Source organism: Macaca fascicularis, chromosome 19, assembly GCF_037993035.2.
Source record: "Macaca fascicularis isolate 582-1 chromosome 19, T2T-MFA8v1.1".
Taxonomy (NCBI): Eukaryota; Metazoa; Chordata; class Mammalia; order Primates; family Cercopithecidae; genus Macaca; species Macaca fascicularis.
The window spans coordinates 5,420,029-5,441,760 of record NC_088393.1 but is presented as its reverse complement, the minus strand read 5'-3'; the positions used below and the strand labels follow the sequence as shown (position 1 = coordinate 5,441,760).

Below are 21,732 nucleotides of genomic sequence, written 5' to 3'. Positions count from 1 at the left end.
TGATCTCTTGGCAGTACCCTCCACCAACACCCTACATCCCAAGCAGCCCCGGGGGTGATGTCAGGCAGGGCTGGAATAGAACTTCAGATGTCTCTTCCCAGCCTGAGACCCGAGCCCACTGCCCTCCCAGGGGCCAGGTAGCTGGGATAGCATTTACTCTTACACCTCGTTTCTGCGTCTTTGAAACGGACATGATAACTCGGCCTCCTGGGAGGCTGCTCGGGCCAAAGTCTGTCAGAAAAGCATTCAGGCTGGGCGCGGTGGTTCACGCCTGTAATTCCAGCACTTTGGGAGGCCGAGGCGGGTGGATCACTTGAGACCAGGAGTTTGAGACCAGCCTGGCCAACATGGCAAAACCCCGTCTCTACTAAAAATACAAAAATTAGTCGAGTGTGGTGGTGGGCGCCTGTAATCCCAGCTACTCTGGAGGCTGAGACAGGAGAATCGCTTGAACCTGGGAGGCAGAGTTTGCAGTGAGCCGAGATCACGCCACTGTACTCCAGCCTGGGCAGCAGAGCGAGACTCCATCTCCAAAAAAAAAAGAAAAAAGAAAAGAAAAGCATTCAGCACGCAGGGTGGGCCCCAGGTCCTGTCTCACTGCCTCCCCACAGGAAGTGGAACGTGAGATGAGACAGGCCGTGGGGTGGGCACATGGCATTGTGTGGGACAGATAGAGTGCACTTCACCTTCTGTTTCAAAGACCTCAAAACATCTGGACCAGGTGGCTGGCGGCCCCAGGCCCTCTTTGTGCACAAATCACATTTGTCACATGCCAGGCCTTGGGCTTGGTTTGGAAGCTCACTGGGGAGCCAGACAGCCCCTCTCTCTGCCCTCTTAGGCCAAGAGGAAAAAGTAACCAGGCAGCTGGGACCCAGAGTGGCATAAAGGCATGGGCACAACATGTGCATATGGCTGGTGGCAAGGGCAGTAGAGTCTGCCCCAGGGAGTGCCAGTGCCTGGGCTGGGGAAGGAGTGGGCCCTTGAGGTGCCTGGGGCAGCAGGACCTGGAAGCTGCTCTTGATGTCAGACTGGCAAGTCCTCGCAGAGGTCTAGGTTGGGGATGGTGTCATCAAACTCGTGATTCATCCAGGGATGGATTAAAGAAGGCAAGAGTAGGCCGGGCGCAGTGGCTCAAGCCTGTAATCCCAGCACTTTGGGAGGCCGAGATGGGCGGATCACGAGGTCACAAGATCAAGACCATCCTAGCTAACATGGTGAAACCCCGTCTCTACTAAAAAAATACAAAAAACTAGCTGGGCGAGGTGGCGGGCGCCTGTAGTCCCAGCTACTCCAGAGGCTGAGGCAGGAGAATGGCGTGAACCCAGGAGGCGGAGCTTGCAGTGAGCTGAGATCTGGCCACTGCACTCCAGCCTGGGCGACAGAGCAAGACTCCGTCTCAAAAAAAAAAAAAAAAAAAAAAAAAAAAAAAGAAGGCAAGAGTAGAGGAGGGGAAACCAGTGGGTGGGTGGCGTGGTGCATTCCCAGGGTGATGGGCAAGGGTGGGGGCCAGGAGCCTAGAGAGGAAGGTATGGTTCAGAAACCCATCTCACTGGCAGGAGGTGGTGCAGATGGGCCACCTGCCCCTGCTGCCAACCAGTCCCAGAGTTCTTTGTGGAGAACCTGGGGTTATTTTCATGCCTTGGTCCTACCAACCCCTAGGGGGCAGTGGGGAGCTATAGGGGTTGTCCATCAGTGCCCCCAGAGCCCTCGTTCATGGCCAGAGGCAGGACCTGCACCCACTGTGTGGATCCACCCCCGGGCCTGGTGTTGGCTGGGCCAGGTCTCAGGAGCCTGGGGAGTTCCGTCTCCCTGCCTGCCTCTTGGCTTGATCCCCCCTTGGGTGCTAAGAGGACCCAGAAAACACTTCACAAATCCTCCGAGACAGCTGTCCTAAGGCCCAGAGCTAGTCACATGCCTTTTGGAAAGTGGAAATGGCGCGAGACCAGGGCACCAGATGTTCCTGAAGCTTGAAGCCTCAGCCACCTCACCCACAGAGATGAGCTGCTCACCCGTCAGCAGGTTTGGGGGAAAGAGGCACACGGTTTCTTGCTAAATCTTTGCTCTGTGCAAGCGCATACTGCAAGGTGTTTGTAAACTTTGTCTTACCAAACCTTCCCAAAGAGTCTGTGAGGTCCGGATTTACCCCATTTTTGAGAGGGGCCCAGAGTGACACTGCAAGTCAACAGCTGAGGTGGGATTCAAACCCAGATCCGTGGGCCTCAGAGCACCTGGGCACTCCTGGATGCCCTGAGCCAGAATAAGGGAGGAGCCTAGGACGAGGAGGGGTCCGGCCACGTCCCCCAGCCCTGCCTCCTGTCTTCCCACAGATCTACCCCAACGAGAGACACAGTATTCGCTGCCCCGAGTCGGGCGAGCACTATGAAGTCACGTTGCTGCACTTTCTACAGGAATACCTCTGAGCCTGCCCGCCGGGAGCCGCCACATCACAGCACAAGTGGCTGCAGCCTCCGCGGGGACCAGGCAGAAGGGACTGAGTGGCCCGCGGGCCCCAATGAGGCACCTTGTCCCGCCCCGCGCTGGCCAGCTCCAAGGAGCCGCTGCCTTCACCGCCCCGACGCCTTTTATCCTTTTTAAAATGCTCCTGGGTTTTATGTCCGCTGCTTCTTGGTTGCCGAGATAGAGAGATGGTGGTCTCGGGCCAGCCCCTCCTCTCCCCACCTTCTGGGAGGAGGAGGTCACACGCTGATAGGCACTGGAGAGGCCAGAAGAGACTCAGAGGAGCGGGCTGCCCTCCACCCGGGGCTCCCTGTGACCTCTCGGTCCCCTGGCCCAGCCAGCCACCGTCCCCAGCACCCAAGCATGCAATTGCCTGTCCCCCCTGCCAGCCTTCCCAATTCATGTTTGTGTTTTGTTTGAGGGGATATTTTTCATAATTATTTAAAAGACAGGCCGGGCGCGGTGGCTCACGTCTGTAATCCCAGCACTTTGGGAGGCTGAGGCGGGCGGATCACCTGAGGTCGGGAGTTCAAGACCAGCCTGACCAACATGGGGAAACCCTGTCTCTACTAAAAATACAAAAAATTAGCCAGGCGTGGTGGCTCACGCCTGTAATCCCAGCTACTCGGGAGGCTGAGGCAGGAGAATCGCTTGAACCTAGAAGGCTGAGGTTGCGGTGAGCCAAGATTGCATCATTGCACTCCAGCCTGGGCAACAAAAGCGAAACTCCGTCTCACAATAAATAAAAAACAGAAGACAGAAAGCAAGGGGTGCCTAAATCGAGACTCGGGGTCCACACCAGGCAGTGGGGTTGCAACCCAGCACCTGGTAGGCTCCATTTCTTCCCAAGCCCGAGCAGAGGGTCATGCGGGCCCCACATGAGGAGCAGCCAGGGCCCACAGGGGGCACCACCTGTGGACAGCCCTCCTGTCCCCAAGCTTTCAGGCAGGCACTGAAACGCACCGAACTTCTACGCTCTGCTGGTCAGTGGCGGCTGTTCCCTCCCCAGCCCAGCCGCCCGGCCACATGTGTCTGCCTGGCCCGTACACACCGGGGGTTCCGGGGTTGGGAGCTGAACCATCCCCACCTCAGGGTTATATTTCCTCCTCCCTTTCCCTCCCCGCCAAGAGCTCTGCCGGGGCGGGCAAAAAAAAAGTAAAAAGAAAAGAAAAAAAAAAAAAAACAGAAACAAACCACCTCTACATATTATGGAAAGAAAATATTTTTGTCGATTCTTATTCTTTTATAATTATGCGTGGAAGAAGTAGACACATTAAACGATTCCAGATGGAAACATGTCACCTGCCTGAGGTTCCTTCTAAGTCCTGGGGCTCCTGAGTGGGAGGGGCTTCCGGGGGGCAACAGACAAGACACAGCAGAAGGGTACTGCCAACTTCAAGCACTGCGGGGGTGCTGGGGCTGCCTGGGCACCATGCCCTGATCAGACTGACCCAAAGAGGATGGCCCCAGCCACCTGATGAGGGTAGTCCTGTCCTCGCTGGTCTAGGAAGGTCTACCGGTCTCCAGGGACTCAGCTCTGGCTGTCATGTGTGGCCTGGTCTGACCCCCCGGGCCCAAATTGCAGCATCCTCCATGCTGGATCCTCACCTGGCTGACGCCTCCTTTTCTACCTGAGACTCTGCACCCTGAGAACCATGACAAGCCAAGGACCTCCTCACATTGTCCCAACAGCCAAGACACCCAGGGAGACCCTGTTGGCAATGCGTGGGGCATCTGGGCTCCGTTTCTAACAGCAGGGATGGACTGCCCTGCTTGATCCACTTGCTCCATCCTTTGGAAATTTCCACTTAAAAAAAAAAAAGTGGGCTTAAAAAAACATACAAGGCTGAACGCGGTGGCCCACACCTGTAATCCCAGCACTTTTGGATGCCAAGGTGGGTGGATTCCAGCCTGGGCGACAGAGCAAGACCATGTCTCAAAAAAAAAAAAAAAAAAATGAAAAATCTGATATTCGTGTGATCGAATCTTGTCCTTTAGGTGACAGACTTCATGTCATGATTAGTGGGATCTGTGGAATAATTTGCTGTTTGCTCCTCTGTCACCCAGGCAGGAATGCAGTGGTATAATCACAGCTTACTGCAACCTCGACCTCCTGGGCTCAAGTGATCCTCCCACCTTGGCCTCCCAAAGTGTTGAGAAGTGTTGAGATTACAAGAGCCACTGTGCCCAGCCTTGTTTTCTTTTTCTGTTTTTTTGTTTTTTCTTTTGACACAGGGTTTCACTCTGTCACCCAGGCTGGAGTGCAGTGGTGTGATCTCGGCTCACTGCAACCTCTGCTTCCATGGCTCAAGTGATCCTCTGGCCTCAGCCTCCCAAGTAAGTGGGACTACAGGCACAAGCCATCATGCCCAGCTAATGTTTTTGTATTTTTTATAGGGACGGTGTCTTGCCAGCTTGACCAGGCAGTTTTTAAAATCCTGAGCTCAAAGTGATCTGCCTCCCAAAGTACTGGGGCCAGCCTTGTTTTTCTTTTAATCCTTTTAGTGTGATGATTTGTGGTGGGTGGGGGAAACTTGGGGCTGAAACCTTTCTGGAAAGAACACACACAGGCATGCACACACATACACACAACCTGCCTGGGTTCAGCAGCGGACTCCCAACAGCTCACAACTGAAATTCCTTGTTAGCAGCAGAGCTTGGCTATGCATCGAATCCTTCATGGTGACAGGCTGAAAGCCGAACACCGTGGTAAGGTAATGGGAACTCCATCAGTGGAACCGTGCTGTGTCACTCACCTAAGGAGCAGGGCTGCACTGTGCTTGTCCAGTTTATGGAGACAGTGTCTCATGGGTCTGGAACAGACAGCTACATGGAGGAAGAGATTTGTTTATTTATTAAGACGAAGTCTTACTCTGTCACCCAGACTGGAGTGTAGTGGCATGATCTCAGCTCACTGTAACCTCTGCCTCCCGGGTTGAAGAGATTCTCCTGTCCCAACCTCCCAAGTAGCTGGGATTACAGGCGACCACCACTATGCCCAGCTATCTTTAAAAAATATACATATGAGAAATATATAGGAATGGGGTCTCACTATGTTGCCCAGACTGGTCTAGAACTCCTGAGGTCAAGCAATCCACCTACCTTGGCCTCCCGAAGGGTTGGAATTACAGGCATGAACTCCCGTAACGCCTGGCCAAGAAATTTCCTAACGCAAGCAGGTATCCCAATTTAGAACAGGCTGCCACTGCAGAAAGGCAACTGGCTTGGACTTCTGTCATTGGCAGAGGAGTCAGCCTCCACTGGGATCCTTCTCACCTCCCTGGGGCTCAGCTATGGAGTAGAGTGATTTACTTCCTCGAAGGGTGCATTATAACCCATCTTAGGAGTCATCTCTGATGTTTTCTCTCTGGATTCTGTCTTTTTGCCAGTTGGGAAGAACTGGAAACACCAGTTTAATTCTTGACCCTCCAGACCTGGCCACTGGTGTTTTCTTAAAATGTTAAGGCGTCTGTAATCAAAGAATGACTTCCCAAAACTTGGGATCTAATGATAGCAACAGCTAGAATATATAATTCTTAGTTGATTCGTCCTGGTGTGGGAACTTCATTCCCTCACTTAATCCTCCCAACAACTCCTTGAGGTAGGGATTATTTTCTTTTTAACTTTTTATTTTGAAATAATTTTAGCCTCCCAAAAAACCTGCAGAAACTGTAGGGTTTCCTAACACGCTTCATCCAACTGCCCCTAATGTGAACATCGTCTGTAACCCTAGGACAAGCCAGTTTATCAAAGCCAGGAAGTGAACACCCACATAATCCTATTAACAAATACACAGGCTGGTCGGGCTTGATGGCTGACACCTGTAATCCCAGCACTTTGGGAGGCTAAGGGAGGCGGATCACTTGAGGTCAGGAACTCGAGACCAGCCTGGCCAACATGGTGAAAACCTGTCTCTACCAAAAATACAAAAATTAGCCGGGCGTGGTGGCGCACACCTGTAGTCCCAGCCTCTCGGGAGGCTGAGGCAGGAGAATCACTTGAACCCGGGAGGCGGAGGTTACAAGTGAGCCGAGATCGCGCCACTGCACTCCAGCCTGGGCAACAAGAGGGAAACAAAAGCAAGTATCCTGCTTCTCATCCTACTTTCCCCCCGCTAATTTTGAATATCGATGCACACACATCTTGACTGCAACGATTATGAGAAGTTCGCTTAATGGTGACTTTCGATTTCCCTCACTCCCTGTACATTTCCTAACTGAAAGAGCTGCAGTCAGCCACACGGCTGGTGAGGGATCCTGAGCCCCCGAAACGAACTCCATTACCACCTGAGGGACCCTCCAATGACCGCCCGGTTACGCAGGGTCTCTAGGGGTAAGCAGCCCCTCGGCAAAGTCCTGCCCCCAAGATGGCGGCCCCGGGCGGGGAGCGCCAGGTCACGTGATACAGCCTACGCCGACGTGGCCTCCAGCGGACGCCCCACGTGTCCCTCGCCGCGCCCCGTCCGCCCGCCCTTGCCCTGAGGACCCTTGTCCAACATGGCGGCGCCCAGCGGAGGGTGGAACGGCGTAGGCGCGAGCTTGTGGGCTGCGCTGCTCCTAGGGGCCGTGGCGCTGAGCCCGGCGGAGGCGGTGTCCGAGCCCACGACGGTGGCGTTTGACGTGCGGCCCGGCGGCGTCGTGCATTCCTTCTCCCATAACGTGGGCCCGGGGGTACGTGCCACCGCCGTCCCGGGTATTTCGAGTGCTGGCAGGCCGGGGGAGGGGGCGCGGAGTACTGGGGGCGTGGCCTGAGGAAGGGGCGCGGACCGTGGAGGTGGGTACTGAGGAAGGGGTGCGGTTTGTTAGGGTTGGAGGCTGATTGGTGAGCGCGGCACATTGAGACCGGGGTCACCACTGGGGCAGGACTGAACTCATGGGGAGCTGTGCCTTGTGGGCGCCAGCGGCGTTGAGGGGGCGTGATCACTTGTCACCTGCCTAGAGTGTCCAGGCAACCCTGCCCTCCAGACGCAGAGGTGGGGAGGGGGCAGTGATGGGAGCGGCAGGAGGCTAAGGGGCATCTGCCCTCCTGGGCCTGAAGGAAGTCAGTCGCTGCAGCTCCGACGAGGGAGGAAGTTCCTCTTCCTTCCGTTGCACAAGATCCCCCCTCACCGAGGAAGTGAGGCCGGGTCTTCAGCCCTGTAAGGGTTATCAGCTTATCAGCAAAGTCTCTTCCCCTCTCAGCCTCCCTTTCCCCGCCTGTAATAATGATATCCTTACTGGTTTTTGACTACTTCATTTTTTCAGACTTACGTGCAGTGGCGGGATCTCGGCTCACTGCAACCTCTGGCTTCTGGGTTCAAGCAATTCTGCCTCAGCCTCCCCAATAACTGGGATTATAGGCGCGTGCCACCACACCCGGATAATTCTTGTTGTTGTTGTTTTTTGAGATGGAGTCTCACTCTGTCGCCCAGGCTGGAGTGCAGTGGCGTGATCTTGGCTCATTGCAGCCTCTGCCTCCTAAGTTCAAGTGATTCTCCTGCCTCAGCCTCCCGAGTAGCTGGGATTACAGGCATGCACCACCATGCCCAGCTAATTTTTGTATTTTTAGTAGAGAGGGAGTTTAACCATGTTAACTAGCGGTCTCGAACTTCTGACCACAGGTGATCCTCCCAATTTGGCCTCCCAAAGTGATGGGATTACAGGCATGATCCACCGTGCCCGGCCAATTTTTGTGTAAGTAGCAATGGAGTTCCACCATGTTGGCCAGGCTGGTCTTGAACTCCTGATCTCAAGGCGTCTGCCTGCCGTGGCCTCCCAAAGTGCTGGGATTACAGGTATGAACCACCGTGCCAGGCTGGTTTGCTGACTACTTCCTTAAAGCTAGGTGTGATGCCAAGTCCTTTATATGTTACGCCCAAGATACGGATGAGAAAATGCTTCAGATAAAAAAGAGAAACAGAGAGAAAATAGAGGCTCAGAAAAGTTTTCACTTGTCCAGGGTCCCCATGTCCCATGGCAAAACCCATCGCTACAAAAATATGAAAAATTAGCCAAGCGTGGTGGCAAGCGCCTGTAAATCCCAGCTACATGGGAGGCTGAGGCAGGAGAATCGCTTGAACCCGGGAGGCAGAGGTTGCAGTGAACTGAGATCATCCCACTTCAGCCTGGGTGACAGAACAAGACTCTGCCTCAAAAAAAAGAAAAAAGAAAAAGAAAGGAAAATTAGTTGGGTGTGGTGGTTGCGCACCTATTGTCTCAGTTACTTGAGAGGCTGAGGCAGGAGGATCGCTCAAACCTGGGAGTTTGAGGCTGCAGTGAGCTGTGATTATGCCCCAGCACTCCAGCTTAGGTGACAGCAAGATCCCGTCTATTAAACAAAATAAAAATTTCCTTCTATCAGATCTTTCTTTTTCTTTCATTCTCTAGGACAAATATACGTGTATGTTCACTTATGCCTCTCAAGGAGGGACGAATGAGGTGAGTTGTTCAAAATTCCTTCTAGCTTACTGTGACAGTATCCGTTGTTGTATGGAGATGTTCTGTAGCAGACAACAGGGTTGGGTCTCACATACATCACCTTACACTCATTGAATGATTCTTCCTAAACCAATAAAAAGGGAGAGTATTGGCATTAAACAGTGATGACAGATTCTGCTGTCATTATTTCACAGAGCAAGCAAATGTCTGGACAAAAGGAGGGATGGAAAATGGGAGTCTGCCATCCCCATGAGCATCTGTTGGGGTGTTGTATTTTATGTGTAGTGTAACAAGTTATCACAGCTTAGGGGCTTAAAACAGAGCACCCATTTATTATCTCATAGCTTTGTAGGTCAGAAGTCTGGGTCAGCTCAGCTGTGTGCTTCATAAAACCAAACTCGAAGTATCACAGGCCGGGCATGATACCTCATGCCTGTAATCCCAGCATTTTGGGAGGCTGAGGTGGGCAGATCACCTGAGGTCAGAATTTGAGACCAGCCTGGCCAACATGGCAAAACCCCATCTCTACAAAAAATACAAAAATTAACTGGGTATGGTGGCACACGCCTGTAGTCCCAGCCACTCAGGAGGCTGAGGCAGGAGAATCACTTGAACCCAGCAGGCAGAGGTTACAGTGAGCCAAGATTGTGCCACTGCATTCCAGCCTGGGCAACAGAGTGAGACTCTCTCAAAAAGTAAATAATAAATAAAGGTATCACAGGCAAGGCATGGTGGCTCATGCCCCGTCTCTAAGAGCATGAAATTAACAGAAAATTTTAAAATTAGCTGAATGTGGTGGCGTGCATCTATGGTTCCAGCTACTTGGGAGACTGAGGTAGGAGGATCACTTGAGCCCAGGAGGTCGGGGCTGTAGTGATCCGTGATTGTGCTACTGGGCAACAGAGCAAGACCCTGTCTCAAAAAAAAAGTCTCTGGTCTGGGAGAAGAATCCTCTCCTTCAAGCTCTTAGTTGACAGAATGCAGTTACTTGTGGTTCGAAGACCAAGGTCCCCATTTCCTTGCTTGCTGTTTTCTCCAGCTGGTGGCAGAAGAGCCAGTAAGAATGATTTGGGCCGGGCACAGTGGCTCATGCCTATAATCCCAGCACTTTGGGAGGCCAAGGCTGGCGAATCACCTGAAGTCAGGAGCTCGAGACCAGCCTGGCCAACATGGTGAAACCCTGTCTCGGCCGGGCGCGGTGGCTCAAGCCTGTAATCCCAGCACTTTGGGAGGCCGAGGCAGGTGGATCACGAGGTCAGGAGATCGAGACCATCCTGGCTAATATGGTGAAACCCCGTCTCTACTAAAAATACAAAAAAAACTAGCCAGGCGAGGTGGCGGGCGCCTGTAGTCCCAGCTACTCGGAGGCTGAGGCGGGAGAATGGCGTGAACCCGGGAGGTGGAGCTTGCAGTGAGCCGAGATCGCGCCACTGCACTCCAGCCTGGGCGACACAGGGAGACTCCGTCTCAAAAAAAAAAAAAAAAAAAAGAAATCCTACAGAGAGATCCAAGTACCCTTTAACCAGGTTCCCCAGTGGTCACATCCTGCAAGATGCTAGTCATTTTAGAGATGGGGGATCTCACTATGTTGTCCAGGCTGGTCTTGAACTCCTGGGTTCAAGTGATCATCCCGCCTCGGCCTCCCAAAGTGCTGGGATTACAGGCGTGAGCCACCACGCCCGGCCTGCATTTTCCCTTTTGTTTGTACCTGTTGCAGCTCCACCGACAACTCGGGATAGCCTTGGTTTTCACACCCATATGGTGTGTTAGCAGACAGTGGGCCTTCTGCCCTTCTGACCTAGGAGAAAAAGGTATCACTGTAGTTCAGCTTGCGTTTCGTTTTTTTTTTTTTCATAAACGATGTTGGACATACTTTTATATGTTTAAGAGTTGTTCTTAGGCCTGGCGTGGTGACTTACATCTGTAATCTCACCACTTTGGGAGGCCACGGTAGGAGGATTGCTTGAGGCCAGGAGGTTGAGACTAGTCTGGGCAATATTGGCAAGACAGTGATTCTGCAAAACACAGAAATTAGCTGGATGTGGTCCCAGCTACTTGGGAGACTGAGGTGGGAAGATTGCTTGAGCCCAGGAGGTGGAGGTTGCAGTGAGGCGAGATCCTGCCACTGCACCCCAGCCCAAGCCACAGAGAGAGACTCCGTCTCAGAAACAAAAAAACGTTGTTCTTATCTCCCCATCCTTGGGAGCCACCTTGGGGTGGTTCTCATTTGAGGCACCACTTTTATGGGAAGGATGTGGCGCAGGCAGGCTCCCTGATCACAGATGGACAGCAAACCCCAGGCCACCAGGAGGGCGGGGCAGGGGATATAGTGGCAAGCCCCTGAATTGGGAGGTACAGAAGAGGTGGCCTGACTGTAGAATCAGAGGCACACCTGGAACTCTGCGAGAGCACCTGTGTGTCCGGCGCTGACCCACGCTGTGTTCTCTCCCCAGCAATGGCAGATGAGTCTGGGGACCAGCGAAGACCACCAGCACTTCACCTGCACCATCTGGAGGTGAGGCTCGGGGTGGGGATGGCATCTCCGGCTGCCGTTGGCCTGCCCGCTGGCCCCGGGAGCTGCTTCGGAAGGCAGGGAACGAGAGAGGACAAGGACGGCCAGACAGATGGGGCCGGCACCCCTGGAGGGGAAGATAGGCCAGCAGGGGGACTCATGCACGTGCAGGTGGGGGGTGGCTGGGGCGCGACTGCTTCCCAAGGAAGTGCACTGATGCAGAGGCTGAGAAGGTCTGGGGGAGACTAGGGGAGCCTGTGCGGGGCAACGTCCCAGGAAAAGGAGAAGCAGCTCAGAGGGTACGGAGCATCGACCAGGGCCCAGGAAGGCCCCGAGGGGCTCCACCCTCCCCTGAGGGTGACACGAACTCACCAAAGGGCTTTTTGGCAAGTTTTCTTTCTTTTTTTTTTTTTTTGGGGGGGGTTGGGGGATAGAGTCTCCATCTGTTGCCCAGGCTGGAGTGCAGTGGTGCAATCTTGGCTCACTGCAACATCCGCCTCCTGGGTTCAAGCGATTCTCCTCCCTCAGCCTCCTGAGTAGCTGGGATTATAGGCGTGTGCCACCATGCCTGGCCCTTTTTGGCAATGTTTAAAAATTGAGATAAAATTCCATAAAACACAGCATTTTAAGCTCACAATTCAGCTGCATGTAGTACTTTCTCAGAGGTGTGCAGCCAGACCTCTGCATCCAGAACATTTTCATCCCCTGAAAATAAACTGTTCCCATCAGAGTCATTCCCCTTCCCAGCACATGGCAGCCACGCATCTCCCTCCTGTCTCTATGGATGGGCCTGTCCTGGACATTGCATAGAAATGGGGTCAGACCCTCCCTGTGTGGCCTTTGGTGTCTGGTTTCTCTCACTGAGCGTGACATCCTCAAGGCTTATCCGTGCTGAGGCGTGTGTCAGCCTCGTTTCTTTTCCTGGCTGAGTCCCATTCCATAGGGCTCCCTGCAGGAACCTGTGGAGCTCATATCCCTCTGACTGAAGGAGGCAGACTGAGGCAGGGAGCCCCTCCAGGCACCGACAAGGACGGAGTCGGGGGTAGGGGGTGTGCCCAGATTGAAGCCTGTGCAGAATGAGGATGGGGTGGGTGGAGAGGGGATTGGAGGGTGTGTGGAATGAGGATGGGGTGGGTGGAGAGGGGTTTGGAGGCTGTGTGGAATGAGGATGGGGTGGGTGGAGAGGGGATTGGAGGGTGTGTAGAATGAGGATGGGGTGGGTGGAGACGGGATTGGAGGCTGTGTGGAACGAGGATGGGGTGGGTGGAGAGGGGATTGGAGGGTGTGTAGAACGAGGATGGGGTGGGTGGAGATGGGATTGGAGGGTGTGTAGAATGAGGATGGGGTGGGTGGAGAGGGGATTGGAGGGTGTGTGGAATGAGGATGGGGTGGGTGGAGACGGGATTGGAGGCTGTGTGGAATGAGGATGGGGTGGGTGGAGACGGGATTGGAGGGTGTGTGGAATGAGGATGGGGTGGGTGGAGATGGGATTGGAGGCTGTGTGGAATGAGGATGGGCTGGGTGGAGAGGGGATTGGAGGCTGTGTGGAATGAGGATGGGCTGGGTGGAGAGGGGATTGGAGGCTGTTTAGAATGAGGATGGGGTGGGTGGAGACGGGATTGGAGGCTGTGTAGAATGAGGATGGGCTGGGTGGAGACGGGATTGGAGGCTGTGTGGAATGAGGATGGGCTGGGTGGAGATGGGATTGGAGGCTGTGTAGAATGAGGATGGGGTGGGTGGAGACGGGATTGGAGGGTGTGTGGAATGAGGATGGGGTGGGTGGAGATGGGATTGGAGGCTGTGTGGAATGAGGATGGGCTGGGTGGAGAGGGGATTGGAGGCTGTGTGGAATGAGGATGGGCTGGGTGGAGAGGGGATTGGAGGCTGTTTAGAATGAGGATGGAGTGGGTGGAGACGGGATTGGAGGCTGTGTAGAATGAGGATGGGATGGGTGGAGACGGGATTGGAGGCTGTGTGGAATGAGGATGGGCTGGGTGGAGATGGGATTGGAAGCTGTGTAGAATGAGGATGGGGTGGGTGGAGAGGGGATTGGAGGGTGTGTGGAATGAGGATGGGGTGGGTGGAGACGGGATTGGAGGGTGCGTAGAATGAGGATGGGGTGGGTGGAGACGGGATTGGAGGGTGTGTGGAATGAGGATGGGGTGGGTGGAGAGGGGATTGGAGGGTGTGTGGAATGAGGATGGGGTGGGTGGAGACGGGATTGGAGGGTGTGTGGAATGAGGATGGGGTGGGTGGAGAGGGGATTGGAGGCTGTGTAGAATGAGGATGGGGTGGGTGGAGACGGGATTGGAGGCTGTGTGGAACGAGGATGGGGTGGGTGGAGAGGGGATTGGAGGGTGTGTAGAACGAGGATGGGGTGGGTGGAGATGGGATTGGAGGGTGTGTAGAATGAGGATGGGGTGGGTGGAGAGGGGATTGGAGGGTGTGTGGAATGAGGATGGAGTGGGTGGAGACGGGATTGGAGGCTGTGTGGAATGAGGATGGGGTGGGTGGAGACGGGATTGGAGGCTGTGTGGAATGAGGATGGGGTGGGTGGAGACGGGATTGGAGGGTGTGTGGAATGAGGATGGGGTGGGTGGAGATGGGATTGGAGGCTGTGTGGAATGAGGATGGGCTGGGTGGAGAGGGGATTGGAGGCTGTGTGGAATGAGGATGGGCTGGGTGGAGAGGGGATTGGAGGCTGTGTAGAATGAGGATGGGGTGGGTGGAGAGGGGATTGGAGGCTGTGTGGAAGGAGGACGGGGTGGGTGGAGAGGGGATTGGAGGCTGTGTAGAATGAGGATAGGCTGGGTGGGGAGGGTAGATTGGAAGCTGTAGAATGAGGACAGGGTGGATGGGGAGGGCACAGATTGGAGACTGTGGAATCAGCCAGCTGGGGTGGGAGGAGGAGGGAGATGCTGGGAAGAGTCCTGGTGGAACTGGCGGAGCTGGTGCAGGTCTGGACTGGGGACGAGCTAAGCCAGTGACAGGTGTGGGAGTCTGTGGGGTAATGGCCGTGGAGGTTTGGATGATGCCATCTCCCAGGGAGTGTGTCCCGCCAGAAGGGGCCCCAGCTGGCGCCTGCAGGGACCCCAGCATGACCTCCTGTTTCCCCTCAGGCGTGTCTTTACCAGCATGTTCTCTGAAGGACCAGCCTGATGGCTCATAGCCTTCTTGGGGTGCAGACATCTGGGAATCACACAAAAGCTGTGCCTCTCTTCCATCTGCCCAAACACACACGCGTCTGGGTCCGCAGCCCCTCCCCAAGTCTCCCCAGGCACTGCCTGGTTCGGCCTCTGCTGCTATCCTCAGTCAGGCTCATGGTTTATGGGCTTATCCAGCTCCACTTGTCCCACTCATTCTCGTAACTCCACTGCCTAAATCCCAGCTTGATCTGGGAAAGGACATGAAGGGAAGGAAGCCGTCGGGCCCCTAGTGGGGAGGAGGTCAGGGGCTTCAGGAATCTTGTCCCTTCTTCCCTGATCCTTGGCCCAGAATGTCTCAGCCCAAATGGTGGGTATTTCTTGAGCATTTATTTTGTGCAGACACTTTGGAGGGAGAAGTCCAAGCTGTAGTTCCACCGCTGTGGTAGGTTAAAGCACGTTGACAAATGAGAGATGGAGATCAGGGAGTGGCGACGTTTGATTGAAGGACAGGGTGTGATTTGCTGCCTCCTGTGGGCGTTGTCCCGCCATCCCCTGAAGGGTGCTTTACAAACAGCAGGTGTTCACCCAGTCATTTCTGGGGAGATTCTCACCCACTCCATGGGACTGGCTGCGTCACAGGCAGGCCAAGGCCAGCCCAGGAGGCATCAGCAGGGTCATTGACAGGAGACAGGCCCCATCACCCCAGAGAGACCCTGCAGAGGTCGCCCTGTAGTCACGGGGAAGCCCACGGTCACCATTGTCTGTGCAGGCCACTGCCCCGCACGGACCCCTGAGCCCTGAGTGCCGGCTCCCCAGAAAGCATCTGGGCAGGTGCAGGCCTGGAGCAGCTGGGATGGTGGCTGGGCTCACCTTGAGCCTGAATCCTCCTGTCCAACCCCCACAAAAGCTCCCCAGGGGCATGCTCAGCCCCGGAGACCTGCCACCCCAGGCCTCCCCATCTCAGACAGTGACTGGACCCTCCCTGACCAGGCCTGTTGGCAGTGCTAGGGCTTAAAGAAGAATCTAGGGGCTCCCTGGATACCCTCGCCCCACCCATGCACATAGAACCGCAGCCAGGGCTTCCACAGAAATGGCCGCCCTGCTGCTCCTCCATCCCCATCACACTCTCTTCACACCAGAGATGCCATCATCCCCTGCTGTCACCTTCCGGCACCTTCTGCCACTCCAGTTCCTTAGAAGCCCCCGTTAGTAGCCTCCTAGAGACCTGGGCAGATGCTCCTCCCCACTTCCTAGTTAACTTCTGTACTTCCTAGTCAGCGCCCTCTGGGAAGCCTTTACTGTCCTCTCATTGTCCAGCCCTAGCCCCCATCGTAGTACCTGGATTGCTGTCGGCACCCGAGAAGCCATGTGCAGTGAATGGACATGGGGTCCTGTCCCAGAGCAGCTCCGAGCCCACAGAGGAGAGAGGCATGTCTGTGAATGAGCTGGAAGAACATTCTGGCACAAAGGGGCCAGGCACGGTGGCTCACGCCTCTAATCCCAGCCCTCTGGGAGGCTCAGGCGGGCAGATCACTTGAGGGCAGGGGTTCAGGCCAGCCTGACCAACATGGTGAAATCCCGTTTCTACTAAAAATACCGAAATTAGTCGGGTGTGGTCGCAGGTGCCTGTAATCCCAGCTACAAGGGAGGCTGAAGCAGGAGAATCACTTAAACCCCGGAGGCAGAGGCCACAGTGAGTGAGACTGTGCCCTTGCAATCCAGCCTGGGCAACAGAGTGAGACTCGTCTCCAAAAAAAAACCCAAAACATTCTGACACAAAGGAAAGAGGCTCTGATGTTGAGAGGGCCCTATCCATCCTTCCCAGTCAGCAGTGTTCGGGAATGGTGTCCATGTTGAGAAGCAGGCATGAGACTTGCTGACCCCAGCCCAGGTCCCTGGTGGGGCTACTTCCAGGGCTCACAGACCCAGACCCAGCAGGCCTGGCCTGACCCCCTCGCCCCCCTTCCTCTGCAGGCCCCAGGGGAAGTCCTATCTGTACTTCACACAGTTCAAGGCAGAGGTGCGAGGCGCCGAAATCGAGTACGCCATGGCCTACGTGAGTATCTTGGGGTGGGGCAGGCTCTGAGTGTGGTTTCTGTGCACTGGGGCAGCTGTGAGATGTCCCGCCACGAGAGGGCTCCGTGGGGACAGGGAGGAGAGGGGACAGCGAATCCTGCAGAGGTAGGGTATGTAATTTGGAGGAACCTGGCACACAGACGCCCCCAGACCAGGAGGCGCCGGGACACGGGGAGGTTGGCAACCTGCTGCTGCTGGCTTCTCTTGTATATGCCAGAAAAGACTTCTCCAGGCCAGGTGCGGTGGCTCAACGCCAGTAATCCCAGCACTTTGGGAGGCTGAGGCAGGAGGATTGCTTGAGGCCAGGAATTTGATACCAGCCTAGGCAACATAGCAAGACCCTATATCTACCAAAAGTTAAAAAAATAGCCAGATGTGTTACTGTGCACCAGTAGTCCCAGCTACTCAGGAGGCCAAGGCAGGAGGATCACTTGAGTCCAGGACTTTGAGGCTGCAGTGAGCTATGATTGCACTGCTGCATTCCAGCCTGGACAGTAGAGTGAGGCCCTGGCTCAAAAACAAAAAAGTCTCCTCTCCCTCTTTAGTAAAAGCACAAAGCTTTAGTCTGTGCTTCTTTGGAAAGCAAACTGAATCGTTCTAATGATGAGCGTTGAAGTGGCCCTGGTAAAGTTTCCGCTCGTTCTCTTTCAGTCTAAAGCTGCATTTGAAAGGGAAAGCGATGTCCCCCTGAAAACGGAGGAATTTGAAGTGACCAAAACAGCAGGTATGGAAAGATGGGGATGGAGTAGAGGTGACGACACCCCCATCCAAGGGCGGGCAATCGGGGCGGTTTGGAGAGGGGGGTCGGCCATAGGGGTCCCTGGAGACTGTAGACCAGGCATCCACAAACTGGTTCTGTAAAGGCCACCTCATCAATATCTTCAGCTTTGTGGCACTGTACGTTCTGTCTGAGCTGCGCCATTGTGGCACAAAGCTGATGCAGACAGTATGTCCATGAACGGGTATGGCTGTGTGCCACTAGAACTTTATCTTAGCTGGGCGCGGTGGCTCATGCCTGTTATCCCAGCTGCTCAGGAGGCTAAGGTGGGGGATCATTTGAGCCCAGGAGGTCAAGACCAGCTTGGGCAACGTAGCAAGACCCTGTCTCTACAAAATTTTTTTTTTTTTTTTTTTTTGAGACGGAGTCTCGCTCTGTCTCCCAGGCTGGAGTGCAGTGGCGTGATCTCGGCTCACTGCAAGCTCCGCCTCCCGGGTTCACGCCATTCTCCCGCCTCAGCCTCCCAAGTAGCTGAGACTACAGGCGCCCGCCACCACGCCCGGCTAGTTTTTTGTATTTTTAGTAGAGACGGGGTTTCACCATGTTAGCCAGGATAGTCTCGATCTCCTGACCTCGTGATCCACCCGCCTCGGCCTCCCAAAGTGCTGGGATTACAGGCTTGAGCCACCGCGCCCGGCCTTTTTTTTTTTTTTTTTTTTTTTTGAGACAGAGTCTCGCTCTGTCGCCCAGGCTGGAGTGCTGTGGCCGGATCTCAGCTCACTGCAAGCTCCGCCTCCCGGGTTCCCGCCATTCTCCTGCCTCAGCCTCCCGAGTAGCTGGGACTACAGGCGCCCGCCACCTCGCCCGGCTAGTTTTTTGTATTTTTTAGTAGAGACAGGGTTTCACCGTGTTAGCCAGGATGGTCTCGATCTCCTGACCTCCTGATCCGCCCGTCTCGGCCTCCCAAAGTGCTGGGATGACAGGCTTGAGCCACCGCGCCCGGCCAAAAGTTTTTTTAAATTAGGCTGGGCGTGGTGGCTCACGCCTGTCATCCCAGCACTCTGGGAGACAGAGGTGGGCAGATCACTTGAGGTCAGGAGTTTGAGGAGGATCACTTGAGCCCAGGAGGTTGAGGCTGCATTGAGCTATGTTCGCACCACTGGACTCCAGCCTGGGCATCAGAGTAAGACTGTCTCAAAAACAATAAACAGGGCTGGGCGTGGTGGCTAACACCTGTAATCCCAGCACTTTGGGAGGCCAGGAGTTCCAGACCAGCCTAGCCAAGGTGGTGAAATCCCGTCTCTACTAAAAATACCAAAATTAGCCGGGTATGTTGGCACATGCTTGTAATCCCAGCTAGTCAGAAGGTGGAGACAGGAGAATCGCTTGAACTCAGGAGCCGGAGGTTGCAGTGAGTCGAGACCGTAGCACTGCACTCCAGCTTGGGCAACAGAGAAAGACTCTCATTTCAAAAAAATAAATAAAATAAATAAATGAAATAAAGTAGAAGCCATCAGGGCTTTGAAGTTGGGACCGTGGCATGCCGAGGGGAAGCTGCAGGGGTCACTGGGAAACATCAGGGTCCTCCTTTGGTTGCCTGAGCAGCACCAGTGTCCTCAAGCCATGTTCAGCTGCATGGGGCCAGTGCTAAGCAGAAAGAGGAATCGGAGGTGCCGAGCTGGGGCAAGGGTGGGAGGCGAGGGAGTGGACAGAGCAGGTAGGGCCAGGAGACTTGGGTGTAGCAGTGGAAGCCAGAGTTCTGACCCTGCTGGAGAAGTGTCATGTGGGCCTCAGACAGGTTCACCCACTGAGCAGGAGGTCTTGCAGCCTGACCCACCCTGCATCCTGTTCAGGCCGGGATCATCTCCTTCCTGGGCTGCTTCTGGCCCCTTTCTGCATCTCTTCTCAACAACATGGCACAAATGACCAGGGTTCTTCCCACTTCAGGTCTTTCTGTGGCTTCCCGCTGCCTGCCACCTCTGTTAGCCCCACCGACCTCACCCTCCACACCACCATTTTCCTGTCTTATCACCTGTAAGACTTTCAGAGCCTGGGGCCTTTTCACATGGGAGTCTGCTTTGGAGACTGCTCCCCTTCCCTGCTCAGCCCCCACCGTGGACCCCACCCCAAATCCTCAGGACTTCTGAGAATTTTCAACGTTCAGGGCGCAACCATGTGTTTCTTTCTTGTAGTGGCTCACAGGCCCGGGGCTTTCAAGGCCGAGCTGTCCAAGCTGGTGATTGTGGCCAAGGCATCACGCACTGAGCTGTGACCAGCAGCCCTGTTGCGGGCGGCACCTTCTCATCTCTGGTGAAGCTGAAGGGGCCTGTGGCCCTGAAAAGGCCAGCACATCACTGGTTTTCTAGGAGGGACTCTTAAGTTTTCTGCCTGGGCTGACGTTGCCTTGTCCGGAGGGACTTGCAGGGTGGCTGAAGCCCTGGGGCAGAGAACAGAGGCCCCGGGGCCCTCCTGGCTCCCAACAGCTTCCCAGTCCCCGCTTCCTGCTGAGCTCTTCTGGACTCAGGATCGCAGATCCGGGGCACAAAGAGGGTGGGGAACACGGGGGCCACGCTGGGGAAAGCAGCCATGCTCCCCCCAACCCTCAGAACTGCTTTCCTCTGTTTACCCAGGGGACGGACCTCCTTTCAGATGAACTGGGAAGAGATTAAATGTTTTTTCATATTTAAATAAATAAGAACGTTAAAAAGCAACCCCACAGCCTGGGCCCTCCCGGCTGGCCATTGTGCGTCGGGGGCTCAGACGCGGCTGACACTGCCCCATTGAGGGCAGGTGGGTGGTGTCTCTGGGTGGGACTTCTCTGCAGGCATCAAAGCACTGGATCCCAAGGTGGCTGTATGTGAACTTGCCTCCTTCCCCCCTTGGCACTCGCTGTCCCTGGGCCTCCTACATGCTGCACACTCAGGTTCCTGTGCCTGCCAGAGGCCCCAGCCCAGGAGGATGTTGCAAGGCCGACCTGCCCTCCGCAGCCTGTGGGCGTTGTTTCCCCTTAGTGTGTTTTTTTTTTTTTTTTTTTTTTTTTTTAGACAGAGTTTCCATCTTGTCACCCAGGCTGGAGTGCAATGGCACCATCTCGGCTCACTGCAGCGTCTGCCTCCCAGGTTCAAGTGATTCTCCTGCCTCAGCCTCCTGAAGTACCTGGGATTACAGGCACCTGCGACCACGCTCAGCTCATTTTTTTGTATTTTTAGTTGAGACAGGGTTTCACCATGTTGGCCAGGCTGGTCTTGAACTCCTGACCTCAGGTGATCCATCCACCTCGGCTTCCCAAAGTGCTGGGATTACAGGCGTGAGCCACCGCGCCCGGCCTTTTTTTTTTTTTTCTTTTAAGACAGGGTAGGCCGGGCGCGGTGGCTCAAGCCTGTAATCCCAGCACTTTGGGAGGCCGAGACGGGCGGATCACGAGGTCAGGAGATCGAGACCATCCTGGCTAACCCCGTGAAACCCCGTCTCTACTAAAAAATACAAAAAACTAGTCGGGCGAGGTGGCGGGCGCCTGCAGTCCCAGCTACTCGGGAGGCTGAGGCAGGAGAATGGCGTAAACCTGGGAGGCGGAGCTTGCAGTGAGCTGAGATCTGGCCACTGCACTCCAGCCTGGGCGACAGAGCGAGACTCCGTCTCAAAAAAAAAAAAAAAAGACGGTCTTCCCGTCACCCAGGCTGGAGTGCAGTGGCATAATCACGGCTCACTGCAACCTCCATCTCCTGGGCTCAAGTGATCCTCCCACCTCAGCCTTCCAAGTAGCTGGGACAACAAGCACGCGCCACCATGCCCGGCTAATTTTTGTCTCTTTTTTTGATAGATACGGGGTTTTGCCGTGTTGCTCAGGCTGGTTTTGAACTGGGCTCAAGCAATCCACACCTGCCTCGGCCTTCCAAAGTGCTGGGATTAGAGGCATGAGCCACTGTGGCCAGCCTCCCTTAGTTTTTTGAAGCTGGGTTGCAACACAGTGACTAAAAAACAAAAACAAGCCAGACGTGATGGCTTATGCCTATAAATTCCAGCACTTTGAGAGGCTAAGGCAGGAGAATCACTTGACACTAGGAGTTCAAGACCAGCTTGGGCAACATAGCAAGACCCCCATCTCTACAAAAAAAATAATCATTTTAAAATTAGCCAGGCGTGGTGGCACACACCTGTAATCCCAGCTACTCAGGAGCCTGAGACAGGAGAATCGCTGGAACCCAGGACTCCAAGGCAGCGGTGAGCCAAGATCGCACCACTGCAGTCCAGCCTGGGTTACAGAGCGACACCCTGTCTCAAAAAAAAGAAAACCAGCCAGCCTTCCCACTGCACACTTGATGCCACCACGTGAGGAAAGGCCTGACAGCAGCACACGTCAGCAGGAAGGGCCCCTAGACCAAGAATGGCAGTGCTCTGAGGTCTGGG

At 54.9% G+C, this 21,732-nt stretch overlaps 2 protein-coding genes across 12 annotated transcripts in view; both read left to right on the top strand.

Moving 5' to 3' along the window:
- Positions 1-3,753, top strand: part of DPP9 (dipeptidyl peptidase 9) — a 50,684-nt gene extending 46,931 nt beyond the window's left edge. For all 10 annotated transcript variants that reach the window (XR_012428261.1, XR_012428260.1, XR_012428259.1 and 7 more), the window contains one exon: positions 2,328-3,753. Coding sequence is in view for 3 of the 10 variants with exons in the window: in XM_045380600.3 (XP_045236535.2) it covers positions 2,328-2,420 (93 nt within the window). In the remaining 7 variants the exon portion in view is untranslated. The remainder of the gene's footprint in view (positions 1-2,327) is intronic.
- Positions 3,754-6,946: 3,193 nt separating this feature from the next.
- On the top strand, positions 6,947-20,036 carry MYDGF (myeloid derived growth factor). 2 transcript variants are annotated; one of them, XM_005587582.4, is made up of 6 exons: positions 6,947-7,127; positions 8,823-8,873; positions 11,327-11,388; positions 16,506-16,587; positions 17,259-17,331; positions 19,518-20,036. In XM_005587582.4, the coding sequence occupies exons 1-6, from the start codon at positions 6,954-6,956 to the stop codon at positions 19,595-19,597; spliced, it is 522 nt and encodes a 173-aa protein (XP_005587639.1). In that variant the 5' UTR covers positions 6,947-6,953; the 3' UTR covers positions 19,598-20,036. The 2 variants fall into 2 exon arrangements, with proteins under 2 accessions (XP_005587639.1, XP_073881536.1); XM_074025435.1 differs by lacking the exon at positions 16,506-16,587.
- The last annotated feature ends 1,696 nt before the right edge of the window (positions 20,037-21,732 follow it).